The following is a 23,879-nucleotide window of genomic DNA, read 5'->3' on the forward strand; positions in this document are numbered from 1 at the left end:
CGAGACCCCACCCCAGCTCAGTTGCCCAGGGCTATAACTCGAGGACAGGAGCTCCCCTCCTGGCTGCAGGACCTGGCCACAGCAGCAGATGCTGCAGGTCTCAGCCGGAGGGATGGAGGGCAGAGAAAACTGCTGCGAGAGCTGCTCCACTCCTGCCTCATGTACAGAGTGCCAGGGCACCCACTGCCCTGCACTGCACGCGCGGGGATCCTGCAGGCACGGCTGGTTTCAGGACATGGGGTTCTTGTTTGGGCATCAAACCATTTGTCTTTTAAAAATGGATCTGAGTCGAATGTGTACCCCACTACTCCGGTGTGTCTGTCATAGGCATCCCTGACTCTGAGCCAGGCCAGAGTTCATACTCAGGCTTGGCCCTCAGCTCAGTGGCACAGCACGTTTGTAGCGGAGGAAGAGGGAGAGGCATTAACACTATTTGACGGGTACGTGCAGAACTTCACAGCACCGGGTCAGGAATCCTCGGTCACGACTCTGCTACCTGGTTATCTTTTTCACCTTGTGTTTGGCACGTAAAGGGGCCAAATAGCCAAGGGCCCTTGTGAGAACCCGCCAAGGGCCCGGTGCTCTGCCCCACTCTGACTCCAGCTCCTGGAGCCGGGGTGGAGGCTGGGACATCTGTTGCAGCCCTGCCTTGCTGCTTGTTTGCAGCTTGGAGACGCTTCGAGGCCATCAGAACAAGGCAGCAATATTGGCTTCCAGCTGTGGCCAGAGAGGCGTTTAACCCTTAGGGTACTGAACACAAAACCCCCCTGCCAGCCTTTGCTCCTTGACCCTCCAAGCCCCCGTCCCTGCAAAGTGCAGGTGGGGGCGTTGGTGTAATTTGGGTGACAGAAACGCCGCAGCAGATGGAGGGGAAAGGCTGTACGATGCATCTTTGGCACTGCGGTTGGATCTGGATGTGGATACCCAGCCTCCAGGCCCCCTCTAGCCTGCCAGCCCACCTCTGCCATAGCGGGAAGCCTAGGAACGGTGCCTATGCAAAACCTTCCTTCTCTCTGCCGGTCGCAGCAGCCGGGACTTCCCAGAATCCCTGCAGGAATGCAGCAAGGAGCTCTCCCTCCGGCCCGGCTCAGCGCCGTGCCAGGCCGCGAGTCTATTTTGGTCGTATTGGTGTCTCGCACTCCTCCCTCTGGAATTCACCCGATTAAAACCTCACCCTCCGCAGCCTTCGCTCGCAGAGGCAGCCGGCGCTCCGGGCCGCTCCCCGCTGACCATGGCTGAGCGCACGGTGCCCCACGCCTACCCCATGAGCACCGAGTACGAGTTCGCCAACCCCAGCAAGATGTATGACCAGAACTTTGGGGAAGGTAAGGAGCAGGATGGGGGCCCTGCCGGGTCCCTGCCAGCATCGCTGCCGCTCCGGTTGCTCCTGCTGGCGTGTGGCGCGCATCCCTTGGGAGGCTCCTCTCCCACGGACACGCTGAGCCCCATGCATGGCAGGCAGGAGCCTCTAGAATGAGCATCGCTGTGTTTTGCATCTCCTGGCTCCTCGTCCCCTCCTGCTTTGCGCCTTCCTCCCACACCTTCTCCCTATTTGCGCTAGGCGGCAAATGCCAAGCCAAATCCTGCCCCTGGTCCCTTGATGCATACTCTCCAGCCATCCATAGACAGCTTGCTTGGCCCAGGCACTCAGCCAAGACCTGCTGTGGCCCCCAGAGAAGCGTGTGGCTGCGTGATTGCAAGGGGGGTCTACAGGCCATTTGGAGAACTTGGTTTCATGTCTTAACTTGTAAAGGGGTGTCTTATCAAGGGAGCCTCCACCCCTTCCTCTGCCGCACACCTTGGCACCACGGATGCTCACCTGCCCAGGCCAGGATGGGACAGGACGGCCCATTTTGAAATGCGGCTGGCAAGACCTAGGTTTAGGGGCATTTGCAAAGTGCTGGCCCAGGGGACGTGGCTGTGGCCTTGGGGCAGAAGGGAAAAGCTGAGTTGGGCCATTGTGCACAAAGGCAGAGCAGCAGCAGGCAGCCGTGAAAAAATGCAGGAGGCAGCAGAACCATTCAGCGCCAGCCTGGCTGGGGGGAAGGCAAAGCCCACAGGACAATGCCACCCGGGGGGATTTAGTCCTTCGTGCCAGTCTGTCTCCAGTCAGCGCTTTCCGTGTCTGTCCCGCCCTGGGACCAGGCTTCATGCAGCACCCGCTGCCCAGCTGTTCCCTCTTCGACCCAAAAGCTGGGTGCCAGCCCCTGGCTGGGGTGGGTGCCATGAGCTATGCTCTGTCCCCATGGCACCCATGCTACCCATCAGCCCAGCCAGCTGAGCCTGCAGCCAGATACAACCCCTGACCTGGCCAACAGCAGCACTGGGTGGATGGCAAAGGGTTGTGCCCATGAGCGGCCCCGCTGCAGCTTGATGCATGGGAGGGCATGCATCCTGCGCAGAGCCAAGAGCTGCCTGCCGCATCCCAGGTTCTTCCCCCTGTCCCCCTCCCATCCTCTGTGCTCATCTTGGTCCCCTGCGAGTGCTAAGAAACCATCTCCTCCTCATTGTGTCTCTCTCAGGCTTGTCCCCATCTGAGATCTTGGCCCCCACCCTGTACCACGGCTACTACATCCGGCCCCGGATCAACAAGCAGCTGGACCGGGGCATCTCGGAGATCAGCCTCAACGACCACAAGTTCCAGGTGTTCCTGGACGTCTGCCACTTCCTGCCCGACGAGCTCGCTGTCCGCACCGTGGACAACCTGCTGGAGGTGGTGGGGCAGCACCCCCAGAAGGCCGACCGCCACGGCTTCATCTCCCGCGAGTTCACCCGCACCTACATCCTCCCCATGGATGTTGACCCGCTGCTGGTTAAAGCCACGCTGTCCCACGACGGCATCCTCACCATAGTGGCTCCCAGGACCGGGAAGGAGGTGAAGGCCAGAGTCAATGAGGTGCAGATAACCTGCCAGGAACAGCCCCCGGGACAGGCAGAGCCCCCAGAAGAAGGGAAGGGGAATGGCAAGCCCTGAGACATCTGGGCACTTTGCTTGAACTGGGGGGGGTGGGGGGGAGTGTGGTTGTGCCAGGCACTGCCGGCTTGGGGGGTGCATGCCAGAAAGGACCCCCACTCCTGAAGGCTGCTTCCTGCAAAAGGGGGAGTGGAGTGATAGAAAGAGGGGAGAATGATACCATGGGAGGGTGGCACTGTAATGTCCAGCTGCTCCTAGTTCAAGCACTGCTCAAACAGATGGAGCCCAAGCTACTTTCCCTGCTCGGCCATTCAGAAATGACCAGCGTCGCCTCCTGCCATCAGCTGCCCTGCTGTTCACCAGCTGCTGGCTCTACCCCAGAGGAGGCCGCATTTCAGTGGTGGGCGGTGGGTCTGTAAAGCGGCGGCTGAAGTTTGCAAAAGACTTTGGGGGCTGCAAGGCGCTGACGGCATGTAAATGTGCCAGCCACTCTGCTGAGAACAAGGAATAAATGTGGCTCCAGCCCCTCCTGGCTTGCTCTGCGTTCCTGTCGTTCGTGTTAGGGAGATGCCGCTGTGATCCCCGAATCACAGATTGCAAGGGGGGTCCACAGGCCATTTGGAGAACTTGGTTTCATGTCTTAACTTGTAAAGGGGTGTCTTATCAAGGGAGCCTCCACCCCTTCCTCTGCCGCACACCTTGGCACCACGGATGCTCACCTGCCCAGGCCAGGATGGGACAGGACGACCCATTTTGAAATCCATTGTGATCCCCGAATCCCCGTTGCAACGAGAAACCTGCATGGCCTGATGTCGCCCAGGAGCCCTGCTGTAGCTGTTTGAGCTTCAGCGGCCTGGCCCGGTGGGTGCATCTGACCCTCCAGCTGCTTTCAGCAGCCAAGGGTTCATTTGCCATGATGCTACAGGGTGCAAGGGGAGCGCCTTCTGAGTCTGATGATGTTAGAGGGGGATTGCGTGCATTGGAGCCTGCTGCAGCTGCTGCAAGGCTGGACACAGGGAGCCGGCAGATGGCACGCACCTCCTCCTCCTGTGCCAAGTACAGCAGCTGAAATGCCTTGTCATGGGCTGCACATGGGGGCCCTGGCACACCTGCATGCAGGGACAGGAGTCCTCTGGAAGGAGTCACCCAGAATCAGAGGGTCTTTTGCTTGCGTCCGCAGATGAGGCCTGATTCTCAGCTACTCTCAGGCACCTGCATAAATAAACTGGGCCCAAACGGCAGCCGATGCATCCTTGGGTCCACGTGGCAGCTGCAGAATGGGTTCCTTGGCTGTGGGGAAAACTGGTACAGGCCTGGCAGCTGGGAGAGGGGTGCACACTGAGGGCAACGCAGGCGTTGGGTTGGAGTGAACCGCTCTGCATCCCAGGGCCAAAGTAAGCTGCAGGAATCGGGGTGAGATATAGAGCATACAGGGAGGGTGAAGCCAGCTCCTGGCCTCTACCCACTGAGGAGCAGCCCTTCCCAGTGCGAAGTGAGGGAGGCAGCTGCTGGCCTGGGTTGAGGGGGTGCTGTTAAAATAAAAATCCCTATTTAAAAACTGCTCTGACCCGCACTGCTAATAATAGCCTCTAGACACATCCTGGCTACGTTCTGCCCCCGTGAGTCCTGGCGTGCTGCGCCGCAGGCTGGAAGAATGGACCAAAAGCACCAACCCTCTCTGAGCTGGCTCCCACTCCCAAAGCCCACTTGCTAGACTTCTCTAAGGGACATACATGGGCACAAGCTGTTTGTTTCCTGCCTGTTTCCACGCACGGTCTCACTGCTGCTCGCTACACATGTCTGCATGCATGTACTTGCACAAACATACCCCCCCCCACCCCAGAACAACACCCAGCCAAACCCCCTGCTAGGTCATTTGAGTTCCCAGGGAGGCTGACGCATCCCTTTTCTCCAGGCTGTGTTTTGGGCTGGAGACTGCTCTTATTTCATCTGCCTGCTTTGCAGTGGACCATAATGGCCTGTCACCACCATCTTAGATGAAGGGCCTTGGTTACACACATTTGCCCCAGTGGGGTCTAGTGCAACCTGTGGAAGGAGGCTTCTCCTCATCTCAGTGCTACCATGTTCAGTGCTAACGAGCAAAAGGGAAGGTGCCTTGCATTTCTTCATCAGGGCACTTGGGCAAGACAGACATTGGGCTGGGTTCACTAAAGGCACTAGCACCAGGTGCACTGTGAAATGATCCCATCCCAGACTGAAAACCTAGATGGGCAGAGAGGCAGGGCCTTGCTGAAAACATCACCAGCACAGAGGTGATGCTGTATGTTGTACACCTTGCATCTCCTGCACCGCTCAGTCACCAGGAGGAAGCCCATCAAGCCCAAGAACAGCGTGTTTGCTGACTTCCAGCTGCCTCCCGGGACTCACCGGCGTCTCAGTTCACATGCTGTGTCGATCATCCTACAGTTTTAGCCTAAAATCCCTGGTCCACACCCCTGGGAAAGGAAACCGGACTTTGAAAAGAGACAAGACCCCACCATGAGTCTGCCAGGCAGGGTGGGTAAGCAGTGAGACCTTGTCTTCCACCAGAGTGACGACTGGCCCCCATTACCCAGCTAACACCATAGTGTGCCTCCATTTTCAGAAAAACAAAGAACAGCCCTGAATTGTCCCCAGGCTATGTAAGGTGTGGGTTGCAGAGAAGGAAGTTGTTCTGGGGTTGAAGTTTGCTTTGCTCTGATCAGTCCAGGTTGCATTTTCATTGCAATTGGGAGCAGCTCTTCTGAATCAGAAGTGACCAAATCATCTCTGAGCTCCTGTTCTGTGCCAAAAACACTAGCTTGTGCTGTGTTATACAGAGCTCATTGCAATGGGTCCCAGCCCATGAACAACCGAGTCACCCAAGTGCTACTGCAACAAAATCATCCTCCTTGTCTTCCTTTGCAGAAAGTAAGTTCCCACTCGCAGGGCAGTAGCACCCCAGCCTGTGCCAATCTCACAGCTTGTTACTGAGACCGATTCCTGTCCAAATGTCTCCGGCCACATGAAAACAGTGGCCGCGAGTTCGGACGCAGGGGCGAGCCTGACACTGGCTGGTGTCAGGCAGCTGCTCGTGTCTGCGGGCTCTTGCTTCCTAAGCACAAAATAGCATGATCGCTTTTCTGAGCTGGGACTCTCCCCCAGGCGTGCTTTTATTTCTGCAGACACAGGATGAAAGGGGAATGCGGAATGGCGGCCAACTGCTTCCCGGCACTGCCAATGTTTTTAGTGCCTTTCTGTTTCTCTGGTGGAGCTCAAACCTGCAGCCCTGCGGCTTGTCCCAGCAGCCTGATGGGAGCTGACTCCACCGGGTTTCATCTGATTGCGGTCTATTTTTCCACAAAGCGGCAAAGCTGGAGTTATCTCTGAAATACAAACAGGCTGGCTTGCTAAGCCCACAGAGGGATCAGGGGCGGCGGTGGGGCCAGTAGACCCACAAAGCCCGTGGGAGACGAACACACCGGGTGGGACCCAGCAAACGGGACGTGGGTCTTTGCAGAGGGCGCAGAAAGCAGACGCGCTCAGAGCCAAGATTTAGTCCTGCTTCACTGCCTTCCCAGATCACGTTCCTAAAGTATGTTGTTAGTCTGTGGATGTATCCTACAGATCAGCGAGCATTGTGCAAGCTCCCCTGTGCACAAGCCGCAGCAGAGGTGCTATGCTCAGCCGGAGAGCCTGACTTCATTTCAGTGTAAGGGCAGCTGTTAAGCCACGTTGGCTAGTCAGCTAAGCAGGTGGCTGTGACACAGCCCCTCAGGATGGAGATCTTCTTATTTCTCTGGTCAGGGACCTCACCCCCCTCTGCATGGAGGCAAATGATAACAGTAAGCCCTGTTGACAGCCTGCTTGCAGTTTGGGAAGAAGGATGGCCTTGGCTTCTGTTAAAGGCCAAGAGCACTGGGGTTGGGGCCGTAGCTACGAGGACAGCAATGCCAGCAGGCCTGTGGATGATTTTAAAGAGCACACAACTGCCAAGTTCAATTAGGACTTAGTAAAATACTTTCTCTAGGCAGGCCCACCTGCAAGGGAAGGCTGCAGGAGCTCCGAGTCAGGGCACCCAGCATGGGGCTGGCCTGACCGGACTCGGCCCTGGAGCAGAGGGAGATGCCCTAGCAGGTTATGTTCAGAAAGCATTTGCTATTTGTTATTATTTCCAACACAGTGGCCCCCAGTGCTAGCTCCAGCATGTGGCCATAGCACAGCTTGCAATCCAAGAGGACAAGACCGGTATTTTAGCTCCATTTGATAGCTGGGTCCCTGGCACACAGAGGATGCAGACAGGGGCCTACAGGAGTGAAGTGCCCAGGCACTAAGCAGGATTTTCAGAAAGCCTTTCTGCATGTGTAGGTGCCTAAATACCTTTACAAATCTGGCCCTTAAGTAACTTGCCCAAGGTCACCCTGGGAAGCTGCAGCAGAGGCAGAAAACCAAGCCAGGCTTCCTGCTGCCCAGGCCGTAGCCTCGGTGACTTCTCTCAGCCTGTCCAGCAAGGATGCTCGTGCGTCTCCCCAGGTGCTGACAGCCCGTTTTGCTGCCACACATTTTTATGACACCCTGTCAGAGACAGAGGCGAGCGGAGCATGAGGGGCTCTGACAGCGCCTGTCCCCCGGGGAGGCTCTCGCCTGGGATTTCTCTTCACATCCATGGGATGCTCAACATCCCCCTGCCTCCCTCCTCACTTGGCACCGACAGCGCTGCTCTAGCGTGTCGCTGCCCTGCCGATATCACCGGGTGTCGGGAGAGCACAATACCTGAGAGCAGATCCGCCGGGCGGACCAGCAAGATTTTTGCCCCAAGACTTAAGGGCAGAGACGTGATCTGAACCCCCGCTCCTTGCCAGGGAGAAGCAGGGCTGCACTGACACCTGCGACCTGGGGTGCTGCTTCCAGTAGATGGCACACACAGGCCTAGCAAGGCTTCACTTCACTGATGGAGAGAAACCTGACACTGAGACACTCCCTGGGAACTGCCAGGGGCCGAACCGGGAACCAGGAAATACAAGCTCTCCCTATCCAGAAAAACACTTCTGCTGCATGGAGGAAGGAGCAACATGGGCAATCTCTGCAGCTGCGGGGGAACCTGGTGAGTAGGGCAAGGAGTTTCTCGCAGGCAGTGAGAGAACAAGGGGGGAAAGGAGAGGAAGCCGGAGGAAGTTTCCACCGACTTCGCTGAGTGGGGGAAAAGCGAGGGCACTTTCCAGCCGAGTCCTCTGGGCTTCCACCTGGCTCCTAACTCCCCGTCCCTGCCCTCCCGCTGCTCTGCACCCCGGGGAGGTGTCTACGTGCATGCAAAGCCTGGCTGCAGGCGGATGCCAGGGAGTGGAGGGCTCTGATTTAGCTGCGATTTATACGCCTGGGGAACAGGTGCAGGGGGGTGGGACAGTGCCTGGACTGGGGCTGAGCCTGGCTGGGGGAGCTGGGGGCTGGGAGGAGGCAGCGATGCCTTTGTTCCTCTTATATCTTCCCCTTGCTGGGGTCGATTCAGCCCCATGTGGGGTTCGGCAGCCTCGGGGGTGACCTAACCGGTGCCTAGGCAGGCAAGGCTCTTTGGGTAGAGACGATATCTTTTATTAGACCAACTGAATAGCTGGGGAAATTGTTCTTTGCAAGCTTTCGGGCACAAATGCCCTTCTTCAGGCATAGGGGAAGTATGGTGGTGTTTGTGTGCTAACCGGTGCCTCGCTCCCATCCGTCCTTACAGGTCGTGCCAGGAGCTAGCAGTAGCCAGTGTGGGAAGGATCTAGCCCTATTCCCTCCCCGCAGACCACCGGTCCAAGGGGGCCTTGAGGTGGCTTCCCTTATGCTGCCTGGGTTGGCCAAGGGACCACGCATCCTCCACCGTGCGACCAGGCTCTGGCCTCCTCTGCCCCTCCTTGCAGTCCCGTCTCCTTGTTTGCATCCCAGCGAGCCGTGTTTTCAGTCAGAAAGCCCAGGATGTGGCCTTGGCTGTACTTTTGGGTGGTATTCTTGGTCGCTGGCAGGGACCACGCTTCTTTAAAACCCTCACAGCTCATGTGGTGCCCTGTCTGGGGAAAGGGACCTTGTTTACAAGCCAGGTGGAAATATCTGCCAGTGTGGGCATGACAGAGGATCTGGGTGAAGGGAGAAGTTGTAACAGAGAATGAAATGAAACTGGGGATATCCCATTGACTGGACTATTTGGAAGTCATCGGTGCCTTTTGAATAATTAAGAGACCCGGCATCATCTAGTGGCTGCAGCAGGGGTGAGGATCGGGACTCCTGGGTTCGTTGTCTGGCTTGGGGAATGGCCTGTGGGTTACTGGACCCAGTTTGGTGGGGTTTGGGACTGAGGAATCCAGGATTCAGCCCCTCAGGGTGGGTATTTGGAGCAGGGGTCTGTAAGCCAGGCTGCCTACGTGCTCCTCTCCCAGCCCTGGCACTCAGGAAGGTTGTTATCAGGTCATCCTGATAACACGGTAGATGTGACCCTTTCCTTCACTGGCGGCTCCTTATAATACACCCTGAACTCCCTTTTCTCCTGTCCTGAGGGACCTACCCTCACGCTCCCACACTTTCTGGGCTGTTAAGAGTTGCCTGAAGCGCTGGTGGCTCTCCTGCGCCCCGTGGGGTGTCTGGCAAGCATGTAACCCAAGTCTGTGCAGTGGGGACTTGCTGTGCTGCTGTCAGGGTCAAACATCCGGGGCAGAGCCGGCAGGGGTGAGGACAGCTGAGGATGGGGAAGACGATCATGGTTTGTGCCGCACCAGCATCTCCAAGCAAGCTCAGGGCCCTGCTATACCCAGCGGCGTGTGAACCCCAGGCCCACCCGCAAAAGAGAAGCAGGAACCAGAACTGGGGGGTCACTCACCCCAAGGGAAAGAAGGAAATCTCTGGGGAGGGAAGGGCACCTAGGCACTCCCTTTCTTGCCTTCCCCTTAGGCTGGGGCAGGCTGTCTCCTGACGGTCCCTTCAGGCAATTACAAAGGTGGCTTCTCCAAGGCTACTGCACTGAGATTTGGTTTCATCCTGGAGGCTGCATGGAAAGCAGGGGACCAGGCTGATATCCCAGGCTGATTCTACAGGCTGGGGAGGGGGACAGACAAGGTTCTTTGGGTAAATGTGATCTCTTTTATTAGCTCAACTAAATAGTTGGAAAAAAATGTTCTTTGCAAGCTTTTGGGTGGAGGGGGTGGGGGGTGGCGCAGTTCCCCAAATGCCAGGGACATTGAGTCCAGATCCTGCAGATACTGAACAATTCTCAAAAGATGCAGAATCCTGCACAGTTGCTGCTACAGCATTTATATGTCTTAGCAGAGTGCCTGGAAGCCCAGCAGAGCTCAAGGCCACATTGTTGATAAGTCCTGTATGCACACACGTGCTGAGAGATCCTGCTCCAAGGAGCTTACATCTAAATAAATCAGAGAGATGCGGACTGGGGAGGAAAGTGAGGCATGGAAGGGAGACCTGATGGTTCCAGGTGACCTAGCTGGCTGCTGGGAGAGCTGGGCCTGATAGCCAGAGTTTTGTGCAAAGGCCTTGAAATCTCTTAAGAAATGCAAAAACGTAGAACTCTTGGCTCAGAGGTGAAGGCAATCAGGACTCGTAGTGGAGATGTTCTCTTTTATTAGATCAACAAGATTTTTTGCAGAAATAATTCGTTCATTGCAAGCTTTTGGGAACAAACACCCTTTGTCAGGCATTGGAGAAAAGATTACTCCTTTGTGAAATCCTATGAAATATGAACTTTCATTTCTACCCAGGATAACTTTTCCAATCTTTTCTCCAGTGCCTGGTGAAGGGTGTTTGTGCCCGAAAGCTTGCAACGAAAGGGGGTTTTTTTTGCAAACAATCTTGTTGGTCTAATAAAAGAGATCATCTCTACTACGGGTCATGATTGCCTTTTCCTCTAGAACCAATACGGCTACAACCTGGATACCTGGTTCAGAGATGATACCTTTTATTAGACCAACTGAGAAATTGCAAAAAAAAAATCATCTTTTTCTGCAAGCCTTCAGGCTCACATGCAAGACTTCATCAGGCTCAGGGAAAGTTAAAGATGGTGAAAAATCCCCATATGAAGGAAATCAACTTCATTTTGCACACAAGAAGCTGAAGCTGGAAATCTGTCCCCACCCTGCCTTTTTTTTTTTTTTTGCATTTCTTTTTGTCTCAAAACAACACGGCTACTAAAGGCATCCTTGAAGTCTCTTAGGAATGTGATTGATAAGAGACGTGCCAGGGAACAAAGGGATCATCCCACCAGATTTTTGGCCTCCTTTCTGCTCCAGGACTCCTTTGATGTCCAGCTTAGCTGACCCCTTCTTCCAACTGCTGTCCAGAGGCAAGGTCACTTTGTAGAGGGCAGGTCTCAGGTAGGAATATTCTCTTTCCCTTCTGATCCCCTAGGTGAACTCAGAGCAAATGTCTGCCTTGAACACTGCCCTAGATACAAATTAAAGAAGCTCTTTGTGCTGGAGCACCTGCAATCAGGGAAACACCCAGACAAAGGGAGCCATCCAGCACCCAGCCTTGCATTCAGACTAGCCACACCTGCACGGCTGGTTTGAAAGGGCTGCAGAGAGTGGCATCTGGGGGATGTGCCCAGGTGAGGGGCCCTGAGGGTCTACAGAGGAGATGGAGCCAGAGGAGCCACTGGCCCATGCAAGTCCAGCAGCAGGGTTTCTCAGATGACTCTGGGACTTGGTTTTTACCACAGGTGAACTGAAGGTGCTTGGCTTTCCCAACGAGGAATCCTAACCGGGCTGCGGTTGCAGTTAGTACCCTGAGGTAGCTCGACAAAGTGGTATCTTGTTAAACTCACCTGGCAAAAAAACCCTATTGCACTGCACCATGCTGGCAGGGCTTCAGCAGAGAGCAGGGCTTTGTTTTCAGAGGGGGCCGAAGGGAGCAAGGTGCTTTGGGCTGAGTTGTTCAGCCAGTGGGAGTTGGGTGTCAAGGGATGGGGAGGCAGACAAGGAATGGAGAATATATGGCAAGAGATTAAAACAGCTCCTAAAGTCCTTATAAGTGCTTTTAGAGAGAACCTTTGTGGCAAATGTATTATTAATAATAATAAAAATGAATAAGAAACAGGTTGGGCCCCACATGTAACCACATCTGGGAAGTTTCTCCATTGGGACTCTGCCCCCAGGCCCAGATTCTTCTTCCTGTCTCACTCCAGGAAGGAAAGTGGCAGTGGCAGATTAGCCTGCTCGGTTGGGCATGGGTAGAGCCACCCAAACGCCTTTGCCTTTGCAGGCTTGGCGGGACAGACCGGAGAGGAGGTGGAAGGTTGCCATCGAGCGTGCCCGAGCTGGGCGCTGCGGTGCGCGACAGGCAGGAGCTGAAGATGTGCGGGGGGTTTAGGACTAGGTGCATGGAGGAGAGAAGGGAGCGCTTCGTGGACCACCTGTCAGCTGGTGGTTTCTGCAGCAGGACTGGGGAAGCACTGAGCGAGGGTGTAAGGGTAGGGATGCCTGTGTTTTGGGGTGTAGGAACAAATGAGCTTGTCACAGCCAACATATCTGCCACTGCGTTTTGGATGCATTTTGAGTTTAGCCTTGTTTCCCTTTCTCCTTGTCCTGTCCATTCTAATTCCAGCTGAGCTGAGGCTGGGAGATGCTGTCTCCTGGCTGGCTGGGGTTAGCCTGCAGACAGCCTGAGAATAGCCGCAGCCTGCAGACCGGCTGATAAACTCCCTCAAGAATGGAGGGCAAGCAACACAGCACAAGCCGCTCAGAAAGCTGATACGGGAGCCTGCGTCTCAGGGAGCTAGCCAGGGCTCCGCTGATTATATTTTAAGTTGAACTATTTTAATTACGTGGTACGACCTTCCTGAATGCTGCCACGATCAACCAGCTCCACAGCTCACGCTCAGGACGTGGCAACCTGTGAGACTCAGTGCGCTCCAGCCACTGCGCTGATGGGGCAGGAGGGCTTGTGTTTGCCCCTTATTGGAGAGAGAGGGTCATTTGGGAGGACAGGGCCAGAAGTATTTAAACCAATTCGGTTCTGCTCTGGGCAGAGGCCCCTTTCATTCTGGTCTTTGAAGACCTGGGGGAGCACGGCGCTTTTGCCTGTGTGCGCTACCAGCAACTTCAAGGACCTCTGCACCGCTCAGGCAATGGGCTGCTAGGCGAAGGACGGCTATGCTGGAAAGGTGCGACTGGCTGGAGAAGGGGGAAGGGATCTGAGTGCAACAGCAGAGCTGGCATGAATACTAAACCCCCTGTGTTTCTGTAGTGCCTTTCAGCACACAGCCTCTGAGGAATTTGCAGAAGCCAGGCCAAACGCGCTGGGTGCAAGTTACCCTGCTGATTACAGTGGCAACCGCATTTTCCCACCAAACTTGATTTTGCTTCTTTGGGGCCTGGCAGTCACCAGGCTCAGAAAGCTAGTTAATCATTGCTGTCCGTTCTTAAAGCCTTGTGATTCTTAACCCTCATTCCTGAGGCCTTTCATAGTTTTTTCGCCGAACCAAAGGCCGTTAACCTTCTCCACACACACACACACACACACACACACACACACGGGCCACAGGCCTTTGACACTTGGGCACGCACAAAAGCCACGTGCTTCTTGCAGTGTGTCCATAACCCTCTTCCATCCTTGTTTCAAAAGCGTTAGCTCCACACTTCCAGCCCGTGCTGCAGCAAGGACAGCGCTCGGCTCCGGGACCCTCTGAAGCCTGCACGGCTGGAGAGAGTCCAGGCACGGATGTACGCGCTGGCATGTTGCTAGCCCTATAAGGATCGGCACCTGCTTCCCCCTTGTCCTTTTTAGCTTTCTGGAATGATAACATTTGCTTCGTGCGTCTGGCTCAGATTGTGACACGTAGCTGTGCAGATAGCCGGGCCGGTGCCAAGTTCAGAGGCGCAGCCGGGGACGTTACGCAAGGGGATGGATCGTGGCGCCGCAGGGACGTACCTGCGCTTGGCCTGTTTCTCTCCAGTTATGCTGCTGTTGCTGGGGGCAGGTTTGGCTCTGTGTACATGGAATTTATTTGCCGTAGCTTGGTTTCAGCTCAAGGCTCGACAAGAAAAATAACTTGGGCTCTTACAGTAGCGGGAGTTCAGCAAACTGACACCTGGCCCTGGAAGAATATGTTCCATGACAGCCCGAGCGTATTCTCAGCGCCCCGAGCCTTTGATCCCATAGCGGGAGACGCGTGACTGCAGTGGCAGGGGTAACTGGGGGTATCTGTGGGGTATGGACAATGCGGCACCAGCGGGTTTACCGAAGAGCAATAGCACAGCGGCAGAATTGGCTGCCATGTGCAGGATTCCTGCAGGAGGACTCTGACCCCCGGTTCCCTAGTTCCCTTTTGGGGCCAAGAGCAGGGTTTAGGTTATCTCCTGCTTTCCCCTGTGCATCGGCTGAGCAGTGCCCCGGCTGCCAGGGTGTACGTACAGTGGGTCACGGAGCTGCTAATACTGGCGACGTGCCCCGCAAGCCTCGGCATTTCCAGCCCCTCCACAAAAACGGAGTTGTTAGACGGACGTCTCTTAGCAACCGGGACTTCTCGTCATTCTCCTCTCCCTGTTTCTTTGCCGCGGCTCAACCGCGTTACCATGGTATTGCTACAGTCCTGGGAGCGCTCGCTGCTTCTGCTCATACAGCATCACGGCTGTACGGCCCCGGTTCGGAGCCGTCTCCCGGCACGTCCCTCCTGCTCCGGGCCATGTCACTACGGTGTTGCTCCGTTCGTGTCACTCCGGATCGGAGCCGTCACCTGTGTGTTGCCCCAGCTCTGCACGGTGTTGCTGTGCCCCTGGGCTGCGTGGCTGCGGTGTGGCAATGGCATTACTCACATGTTTCAGCCCTTTTCTGAAGGGTGTATTTATATTACAAATGTTTGTATACATATAATCCGGTATAATAATGTCATACGTTGTAAGTGACTCACCTGCAGACTGCAAAGAGAAACCCAGGAGGATTCCTCGGAGTCTGCCCTGACTACACCATTGGTTTTTTTTATTAAGGACTTGGAGGATGGAATTGAGTGTATGCTTTGCATAGATGACACTCAGCTCGGTGGGCGAGCAAATGCTTCAAAGGGCAGGATTTGTTTTCAAAATGACCTTGATCAATTGGAAAAATGGCCTGAAATAAATAGGATGACATTTGCTAAGTGCAAAGTACTACTCTTAAGAAAGGACAAGGCAATGCTCAGATGCAAAATGGGAAACAACTGCCTAGGCTGCAGTGTAGAAAAGGACCTGGGAGTTATAGTGGAGTGCAAGTTGAGGATGAGTCAACTGCATAATACTGTAGCAATCCTCCCCCACCCCCAAATAATAGTGTACTGAGATGCATGAACAGCACTAGCACTTGCAAGTTACAGGAAGCAATTCTTCTACTCTGCTTGGTAGTGGTGAGGCCTTGTCTGGAGGACTCGACTCCAGGTATGGGCATCATACTTCAGGAAATAATGTGGACAAATCAGAAAGAGTCCAGAGAAGAGCAACAACAATGATCAGAGGTCTAGAAAATGTGACGTATGAAGAAAGGTTAGAGAAGAACTGGGATTAAAGAAGAGAAGACTAAGGAGGGATTTTAGAGAGTTGTTATAAAGAGAAGGGTGAACACAATTGTGCTCTGTGTCTACAGGGGATAGGACATGAAGTAATGGCCTTAAATTGCAACAAGGGAGATTTAGGTTGCATATTAGGAAGAACTTTCTAAGGACAGACATGGCTAAGTACTGGAACTGATTGCCTGGGGAGACTGAAGGGTTTCCAGCAGTGGACATGTTTAAGTGCAGCTTAGATAAAGAGTTGTTTTAAACAGGGTGGTTTTGGCTGGAGCAAGGGCTAGGACTAGATGATACCTCCTGAGAACTCTTCCAACATGATCAGAGCTACCTGCTTACCCATGCAATAAGAAACCAGCGTTTCCACTTAAACAGGATGTTGTTCGCATCTCTAGAAGCTCACTTTTGAATAGAGGCTAGATTCAGATGGGGCCACCGAATATAGCATCTGTCCTTGCATGCAGAAGGGTAGCGCCATAGATATCCCTACAAGAGTTGTGCCACACAGAGCTAATTCCCGCTCTTCGAGCATGGGGCGAATGCAGCCCAGACAGATGGCTGGACAAGCAGGCAGGCTCCTGAGGTGGGTGGTTGGCTGGACACAGCAGGCACCATCAGCACTTTGGTTCAATTCCATGGATCTCCGTGAATTAGATGTTGTGGGGCTTGGGCCCTTTGTCTCTGTCCTTTGCCTGGACAGAGGCCCAGGAAACAGGAAGACAGGACTTTCATCCTCTCTTCTTCTGAAGACACACAGACCATGAAGCACAACAGTGACCAGAACCTGCCCTGGCACATGCTGCAAGAATCCCCACATGTGGAAAAAGCCCCCCTTTGCTCAAGATACAGGGCAGTGGGAGATTCATAGTTTCATAGTTTCTAGGGTCGCAAGGGACCTGAGCAGATCATCAAGTCCATGGCAGGTAAGATTACTGGGGTCAAATGACCCCGGCAAGGTGTACATCCAGCCTCCTCTTAAAGACCCCCAGGGTAGGAGCCGGCACCACTTCTCTTGGAAGCTGGTTCCAGACCCTAGCCGCCCTGACTGTGAAGTCGCGCCTCCTGATATCTACCCTAAATGTCCCCTCTGCCAGCTTGTGACCATTATTCCTGGTCACTCCTGGTCATGCTCGGGGGAACAGTGACTCCCCCATTGCCTGCTGGTCCCCTCTGACTAGCTTGTAACAGGCCACTAGATCCCCCTCGGCCTTCTCTTGTGGAGGCTGAACAGGTTCAGGTCCCGGAGCCTCTCCTTGTAGGGCCTGCCCTGCTGCCCCCTGACCATGCGAGTGGCCTCCTCTGGACCCTCTCCATGCTGTCCACATCCCTCCTGAAGTGCGGCGCCCAGACCTGGACGCAGTACTCCAGCTGCAGCCTGACCGGTGCCGCATAGAGGGGCAGGACCACCTCCCTGGACCTGCTCGAGATGCATCTGTGGATGCACGACAAGGTGCGGTTGGCCTTCCTAACTGCCTCCCCACACTGCCGGCCCATGTTCATCTTGGAGTCAATGATGACCCCAAGATCCTTTTCTGCCCCTGCCCTGATGAGAAGGGAGTTCCCAGCCTGTAGGTATGGTGCTGGTTCTTCCTCCCCAGGTGCAGCACCTAGCACTTGTCTGTGTTGAATCCCATCCTGTTCTCATCCGCCCACCCCTGTAACCTGTCTAGGTGCAATTGCAGCCTATTCCTCCCTTCTAGCGTGCCCACATCCCCCCACGTCTTAGTGTCATCAGCAAATTTGAACAGGTGCTTTTTACCTCCTCGTCCAAGTCGGTGATGAAGATGTTGAACAGTGCGGGCCCGAGGACCGAGCCCTGGGGGACCCCGCTGCCCACGTCCCTCCAGGTCGAACATGCCCCATCCACCACCGCCCTCTGGGTGCGGCCCTCCAGCCAGTTGGCGACCCAATTGGCTGTGCGGGTGTTGACACCACAGCCCCCAGTGTCTTAATGAGAACGGGGTGAGAGACGGTGTCGAAGACCTTCCGAAAATCCAGGAAGACAATGTCCACTGCTACCCCGGCATCTAATGATTTGGTGACCTGGTCATAGAAGGCCACCAGGTTGGTCTGACAGGACCTGCCACTGATGAACCCGTGCTGGTTGCCCCTAAGCATGATCTCCCCTGCTGGCCCCTCGTGGACATGCGCCAGAATAATTTTCTCAAAAAGCTTGCCCAGGATCGAGGTAAGACTAACTGGCCTATAGTTCCCGGGTCCTCCTTCTTCCCCTTTTTGAAGATGGGAATCACGTTGGCCTCTTCCAGTCCTCTGGCCCCACACCAGAGCACCACGAGTGCTCGTAAAGCCATGCCAGGGGTCCTGCAATGACCTCAGCCAATTCCTTTAGTACTCTAGGGTGGAGATTGTCTGGACTGGCTGACTTGAATACATCCAGTCCCTCCAGAAGTTCCCTAACTAGTTCCACGCTAACCCTTGGTCTAGGTGTGCCAAGACTGCAGGATCCAAACTTGGACCTTGCATGGGTATATCTCACCTGGATGCAGCTGCCACCCCAAGGGCTCGCTGTGCTACGACCCATGCTTCCCGCATCTGCTGGAGAACCTCAGAGCCAGCAGCTAGCGGGAGACACGTCCCCAAAATCTGGGGGATTGCTGCATTCACTGCTGCTTTTTGTAGGTATCCCAAGGTCTTTGGAGGCTTCTCAGCTGCTACCCATATTATCTACTACGTAGTCCTTCCTTGAGTCAGGAGACGTCTCATCGCAGCCACTGTCAGGGGAGCTGTATCTTGGTGCGTCTCAGATAACCTCAGGAAACACTGTTAAATCTTGGCCTTTTAAACCTCTTGATACTGGATTCCCTGGATGATCACTAGTTCCTGTAACAGTAGTGGGATTCCTTTTTTTATTCCTTCAGGGCAGGCAGAGCCCACACTGGAAACACACAGTCCAGGCTTCTCCTCTGACTGCCCCTGGTGAGCAAGTATGAGCAGGAGTATGAGGAGGAGAGAAGTGCTTCAGCCCTAGAGCCCCTGGGGTGCAGTCAGTAATGTCAGTCCACTGGACAGCTCCTAGCAATTGCATTTGAGCGGGTCTTGCTGGGAGCTTTAGAGTCCTTTCACATGGCTCACAAGTGCAGGGTCTGGGCAGTGTGCGTGTGCACGCATACATGTGTGCATCCAATGAATGTGGCGGAGAGCTAGGCTTACTTGCACTAATAACACATCTCTCTCTGATTTCAGGAAGTGTCCTTCACCTTTTCAGAGGAAAAAGGAAAAGCAAGGTAAGGATCTGTGAAACATACTCAAGAGAACAGCACCACAGAGACCAGGAGAGTCCCACAGGCCCAGGGGTGGTGTGAATTTGGTTTCAAAAAGTTCACATGCTACATCTCCTTTTTTACCATGATAATTTAGACTGCCAGAGTTCCCCCTAACATTAAAATGACTCAAATCTAGCACCCAGACTAACTGCAGTCGGCACAATGGTGCAAAGCAGAAGGCAGACGACTGCCGTCCATGTGCTCTGCAGTAGTGGGGACCTCGCTCTCTTGCAAGAGCCGCAGACATCCCTTGTGACGCTGAGCAGAGGAAAATAAATGAACCAGAAGCCCGAGTGCCTCCAGTAGTCCCAGGACCCGCCCCTGCAAAACACTCCATTTGCCAAATGGCAAAGGACAAAATAAAATAAACAGTAGCTCGGAGTTGCTCCGAGGCCTGACAAGGCAGCTCTCTGTGCTGCCTACCTCCTGCGAGGTACTGCCAAGAACATTGCGGCCCAGAGCGCGTTGTCCTTTCAGGAAACCTCATTTTTCCAAAGGAACAAGCCCAGGCTTTCTTGTGGGAGGTATGCTCCAAAGGCACAGATAGGGTGAGCCCTCCACTTGGGCTGGAAAGTTGAGAAAGGTCCAGCAGGGAGAGCCTGCGGGCTAGCCATCTCATCGCTGGAAAATTCAAGAGATGGAACAATAAACAGTTAAGTCATGCTGGTTTTCTGCTGTTTCTTTTGCAGGCACCAGAGCAAGACACGTGAATCCCCAGCACCAAGGCAGCAGGAAGGTAAACAGCCCCTGAAGAGACTTCACTCAATAGACAAGTTGAAAATGCAGTGTTCAGCTTTACTCTCCTGGGTTAGGAGGGAAAAGTCCCAGGGTTTTCTTGTTCCGTGCAGAGTGCAGGACCAGCATGATTAGTGCACAGGGAAGTGATGCTCAATGCAGACAAGAGCAGCCAGTGTTCATCAAATAGCCACTATAAGAGATACGCCCCCCCCACCCCTCCTACCCTTGGGTGAATTGTAGGAAACATACTCCAGTGCAAAATGCAGCAACTACAGTACATCATACATGGGTATATGGCACATTTCCAGCATAGAGGCACTGGTCTATAACCCTATGGATATGCTATGTACATAGTGTAATGCATGCAGTAGAAAAGGCGGGGAGGGAAAGCTCAGCTTTGATAACACTTTCTGCAGAAGTGGTGGTCTGACTATCACTGGGAGAGCTGTGGAAGCAGCCGGCTGAGATTATAGGGCCATGTCCCTCTCTGGGCTGGCAGAGGCAGTAATGCCGTGGGGGAAATACTGTCATTTCCTGGAGGTGTACCCCTATTGCCACGCTGGGCACAGTGTGGAGGCTACCTGCTCTGACTCTCTGTGGAGCTGGCATCTGGCATAGCCCTCTAGGTAGTACCAGGTGCAGTGAGCGGTACCCAGCCTTCCAGGGAGTCGCAGGGAGTGCAAGGGGGTGGCCTGAAAGAGTGGGGAGCTGATTGCCAAGGACTCTTTTCTCCACAAAGGCGCAGGTGTACACCGAAGTACCGGAGTATCCAGTCTATGCTACTGTCAACAAGCCCAAGAGCACAAAGCGGGACGACAGCGTGCACTATGCGGATATCCAGGTGTTCACCAAGGCTCGGGAGCGCTCAGCGGAAGAGGTGAAGAACTTGCAAATGCAAAATGCCACTGAATACGCCACCCTGAACTTCCCCCGGCCCCGGCTGAAATATGACAGCAAGAATGGGACCCTGGTGTAAGAGGCCCCACAGCCTCCTCCCTCCAGCAAACGTATTTCACAGACTGAGACACTGGTATCACAGACACTTGAGTCTTCCTGAGTATGTGTAGAGGGGCTGGATGTGGACTTGGAGGGCTCAGCAATATATGTTGTAATGCAAGAGATGCTTTGCACCTGGCTCTGGTGAGAAATACATCTCTCCCTGTTGAAAAGATCAGGGATGTTTCTGAGGCTGGCAGCATGCCTCCTTCAGGCTCTCAGAGCTGCTTCCTGAGTAACAGAGAATTAAATTGTAGTTCAGTGCCACCGGGAGAGGATTTGTGCCGTGGGGCAAGAGGACCAGCCTAGCACCCTTGCCCAGGGACATCTGCAAAGGAACAGCAAAGGATTACATATGAGAACAGGTGGGGCTTTTGCCACTGGCTTTTGTTCCAGGAGTAAAGGGATTCAGCAGCATGTTATGGAAAATGACAGGTGGCTGGTGCTGCGAGGAAGTGGTCTGGACCGTGTCACACAAGCTCTTGCACACTGCCTGCCTCAAATACTACCCCTTTTACAGCTTCCTGCCTCAACGCAAGTCCCATCCCTATTTTCCTTGGAAAAGCAACGTGCTCCAACCATGCGCACCGCTCTGATGCCAAGGGCAGAAAGGCAGAGCTTAACGATGAGTAGAAAACAGCTCTCTGAGCTGTCGGGCTATTACAGATGTCCTGAAAGGGAATAACAAGCTTTGAGACATGATTTAAATGGAAAGAACTACAATTTAGAAATTACTTTTCTGAGGGCAATATTTGAAACCCCCCGGGCAACATCTAGGGGCAATTCATCCAGGGCACAAGAGCAGTTTGCAAATCTATGAGATGGGGAAGGAATCATGGCCAGCTTCAGACAGGGCTTTGGACTCCTGCTCCTTCCTGAGTCGGAGGCATGATGTATTCCACAATGCAGGGCGTGTGCTGCGTGGCCCCCGAGAAGGCAAGCAGGTTGGTAGAGGTGGCACCCAGCACCCTGGGACGTCACACGAAACTTTGTGCGCTGAAGTGGGGATGGGAGTCAGTCCCAGACTTCCTGCTTGCGTGCTGGTGTTTGAAGATGGGCCCCCTTGGAAGTGTTTTGACCAAATGCCTGCATGCAGTGAGTTTAGTAAGAGGTTTTACTCATTCAGAAAAGGAAAAAACAGGTACAAATAATGGGTATGTCTCTTTAGAGATACTTTGGGGACCAATCCTGCAACTTTTCCATGTGAGCAGCAGTTTCTCATCTGTGATGTCTCATTAACTGTCTTTGGGCTCGTATGGGGCTTGCAGGATAAGGTCTTTTCTGAGTGGCAGATAGGGTGTTATGTAATCGGGAAGGCTCGTTCTTCTGGGGCCCTGCTCGAGCTCCAAGGGTCCCTGCCATTCCTCTCTGCTCCTCTCGATCTCCGTCATTCCAGGCCCTGCATGGCAATCCATCTTGCCTGACCTAGGAGGGGTGGATGAGCCATAGGGGCTGCAGTGTGGCATGGGATGCAGTCTGCCCATTTGCCCAGAATTCAGAGACAAGCCTGGGGTCTCAAGTCTAGGTCTTGGGCATGCTCGATTACTTGGCTAGTGAATAAATATGTCCTTAAAGAGAACCATCCATGCTGGAACTAGAAAGAGCCATGGGTTTACCTCTAGCTCAGCCTTCCTCAGCCAAAAGAGAACAAAGTGAGTTTATTGCACAGGTTTCTTTTATATAAACCTTGTTAAATATAGATCATCGCTTAGTGGGGAGCCTTTAGTACAGCATCCAGCTGGTCATTTTTAAAAAACAGACTCCGCTCCAGGTCGAAGTGAAACAATCGGCTCCTGCAGAATTCACGGCAAGGAATCTGCCTCCGCTACCAATTCGATTTGAACTCACTCTTCAGTGGGAAGCAGTGCTGCGACTGGGGACAGCGAGCCATGCAAACAGGATACAAGACGAACGCCAGGGACCAGATTCTGGGCTCAGTTGCAGTGATGCAAATCCACAAGTCAACTGAGTTTGTCCAGTTTGTAGCTGGTGTAAATAAGAAGACAATCTGGCTCGAAGGGACTTGTTTTGGGGATATGTCACTTGCTTCTATTGATGTGTGGATTAACTGAGTCTTTTGTATTCTGGGCTAGTGGTAACAGCAATAGAAACTATCTTATAATGAGCTTCTCAAAGCCTGGGCTGGTATTTTATCTTTGATTCCCTGGGGAACTCCAGCTTTCCTACTTAGCTAGCACTCTCTGTTATTTCTAGAGGTACAATGCATCTGAGTTGTAATCAAATGCTCTGAATAGACGCAGAAATAATACAGTAATTCTGCCTGTTTAACAGGCTTTGAATTGATGAAATGTGAAAGTCATACCGATATGTTTGAAATAATGAAGAACTTGTATTTGCACTGAATATTGACAGACTCTACAGCTGTAACTACTGTGTTTTCTGGGCTTGTTCCATTTATGACTTAAACGAGGAAGGTGTCAAATGTTTCCGTAACCACAGAGGTTTCATTTTAATTTTAGCTGAAGGAATTGCACTTTTCGAGAGATGACTACAGTGGCAGGGGCCAGGCCCTGCACTTCCACGACTCGTACGCAAACTTCTATGGAAAGCAGTTCCAGCTGAGAACAGCCACCGGTTTTTAGAAGGTGATTTCTGACCAGTTGCTATGAAAAAAAAATATTGTACGAAGAACAATGATTCCTGTTTCCCTTTGGAAAACGTAGCGTCCGCGTTCGTTTGTGGCAAATCCTGTTTCTCGCCCAAACTGCTTTTCCCCAGAAACATTAGGAGGGGTGTTATAACGCTGTGTGAGGCAGGGTAAAACACCATTTCCCCGTCCACAGCCACTGGCTCCCAGTCCCACCAGGCTTCCAGGATGTGCGCGCTGCTTCCTGAGCAGAGCGGATGTGCCGGGGTAGTTAGCCAAGCAGAGCGGGGTAAGACGCAGCTAGGTAGCGGAGCGCAGGGGCTGTTGGCTGAGCACAGGGAGCGGCAGGAGTAGCTGGTGGAGCAGAGCGGGTATGCAGCTGAACAGAGGTGGTAGTGGCTGAGCACAGGGGGTGGTTTGCAGCTGACAAGGGGGCAGTTTGCCGCTCACAAGGGGGCAGTTAACACAGCACGGGGGGGTTGGGCAGTTTGCAGGGCACAGGGGGGCAGTTTGCAGCTCACAAGGGGCAGTTTGCAGGGCACAGGGGGGCAGCTCACAAAGGGAAGTTTGCAGACCATGGGGCAGTTTGCAGAGCACGGGGGCGGCCAGTTTGCAGCTCACAAGGGGCAGTTTGCGGGGCACAGGGGGGCAGTTTGCAGGGCACAGGGGGGCAGCTCACAAAGGGAAGTTTGCAGAGCATGGGGCAGTTTGCAGAGCACGGGGGCGGCCAGTTTGCAGCTCACAAGGGGCAGTTTGCGGGGCACAGGGGGGCAGTTTGCAGGGCACAGGGGGGCAGCTCACAAAGGGAAGTTTGTAGGGCACAGGGGGGCAGTTTGCAGGGCACAG

General features: G+C 53.9%; 2 protein-coding genes across 2 annotated transcripts; both read left to right on the forward strand.

Moving 5' to 3' along the window:
* Positions 1-1,216: 1,216 nt before the first annotated feature.
* On the forward strand, positions 1,217-3,447 carry HSPB2 (heat shock protein family B (small) member 2). Its single transcript, XM_090027275.1, has 2 exons — positions 1,217-1,325; positions 2,523-3,447. The coding sequence occupies exons 1-2, from the start codon at positions 1,232-1,234 to the stop codon at positions 2,972-2,974; spliced, it is 546 nt and encodes a 181-aa protein (XP_089883401.1). The 5' UTR covers positions 1,217-1,231; the 3' UTR covers positions 2,975-3,447.
* A 4,465-nt stretch (positions 3,448-7,912) lies between these two features.
* On the forward strand, positions 7,913-22,879 carry C14H11orf52 (chromosome 14 C11orf52 homolog). The gene is made up of 4 exons (XM_090027858.1): positions 7,913-7,997; positions 18,612-18,652; positions 19,381-19,427; positions 20,169-22,879. Exons 1-4 carry the CDS (start codon positions 7,966-7,968, stop codon positions 20,403-20,405), a joined length of 357 nt encoding a protein of 118 aa, XP_089883984.1. The 5' UTR covers positions 7,913-7,965; the 3' UTR covers positions 20,406-22,879.
* The last annotated feature ends 1,000 nt before the right edge of the window (positions 22,880-23,879 follow it).

Source organism: Crocodylus siamensis, chromosome 14 (assembly GCF_052110815.1).
Source record: "Crocodylus siamensis isolate JL-2025a chromosome 14, ASM5211081v1, whole genome shotgun sequence".
Classification (NCBI taxonomy): Eukaryota; Metazoa; Chordata; order Crocodylia; family Crocodylidae; genus Crocodylus; species Crocodylus siamensis.

What these genes read in the sequence shown, in the direction of transcription:
- C14H11orf52 (XM_090027858.1), top strand. Translation starts at nt 7,966, where the DNA reads ATGGGCAATCTCTGCAGCTGCGGGGGAACCTG. An exon ending in TGCAGCTGCGGGGGAACCTG is followed by an intron (nt 7,998 to 18,611) that starts GTGAGTAGGGCA and finishes CTCTGATTTCAG; the next exon opens with GAAGTGTCCTTCACCTTTTC. An exon ending in GAGGAAAAAGGAAAAGCAAG is followed by an intron (nt 18,653 to 19,380) that starts GTAAGGATCTGT and finishes TTTCTTTTGCAG; the next exon opens with GCACCAGAGCAAGACACGTG.
- HSPB2 (XM_090027275.1), top strand. Translation starts at nt 1,232, where the DNA reads ATGGCTGAGCGCACGGTGCCCCACGCCTACCCCATGAGCACCGAGTAC. An exon ending in TGACCAGAACTTTGGGGAAG is followed by an intron (nt 1,326 to 2,522) that starts GTAAGGAGCAGG and finishes TGTCTCTCTCAG; the next exon opens with GCTTGTCCCCATCTGAGATC.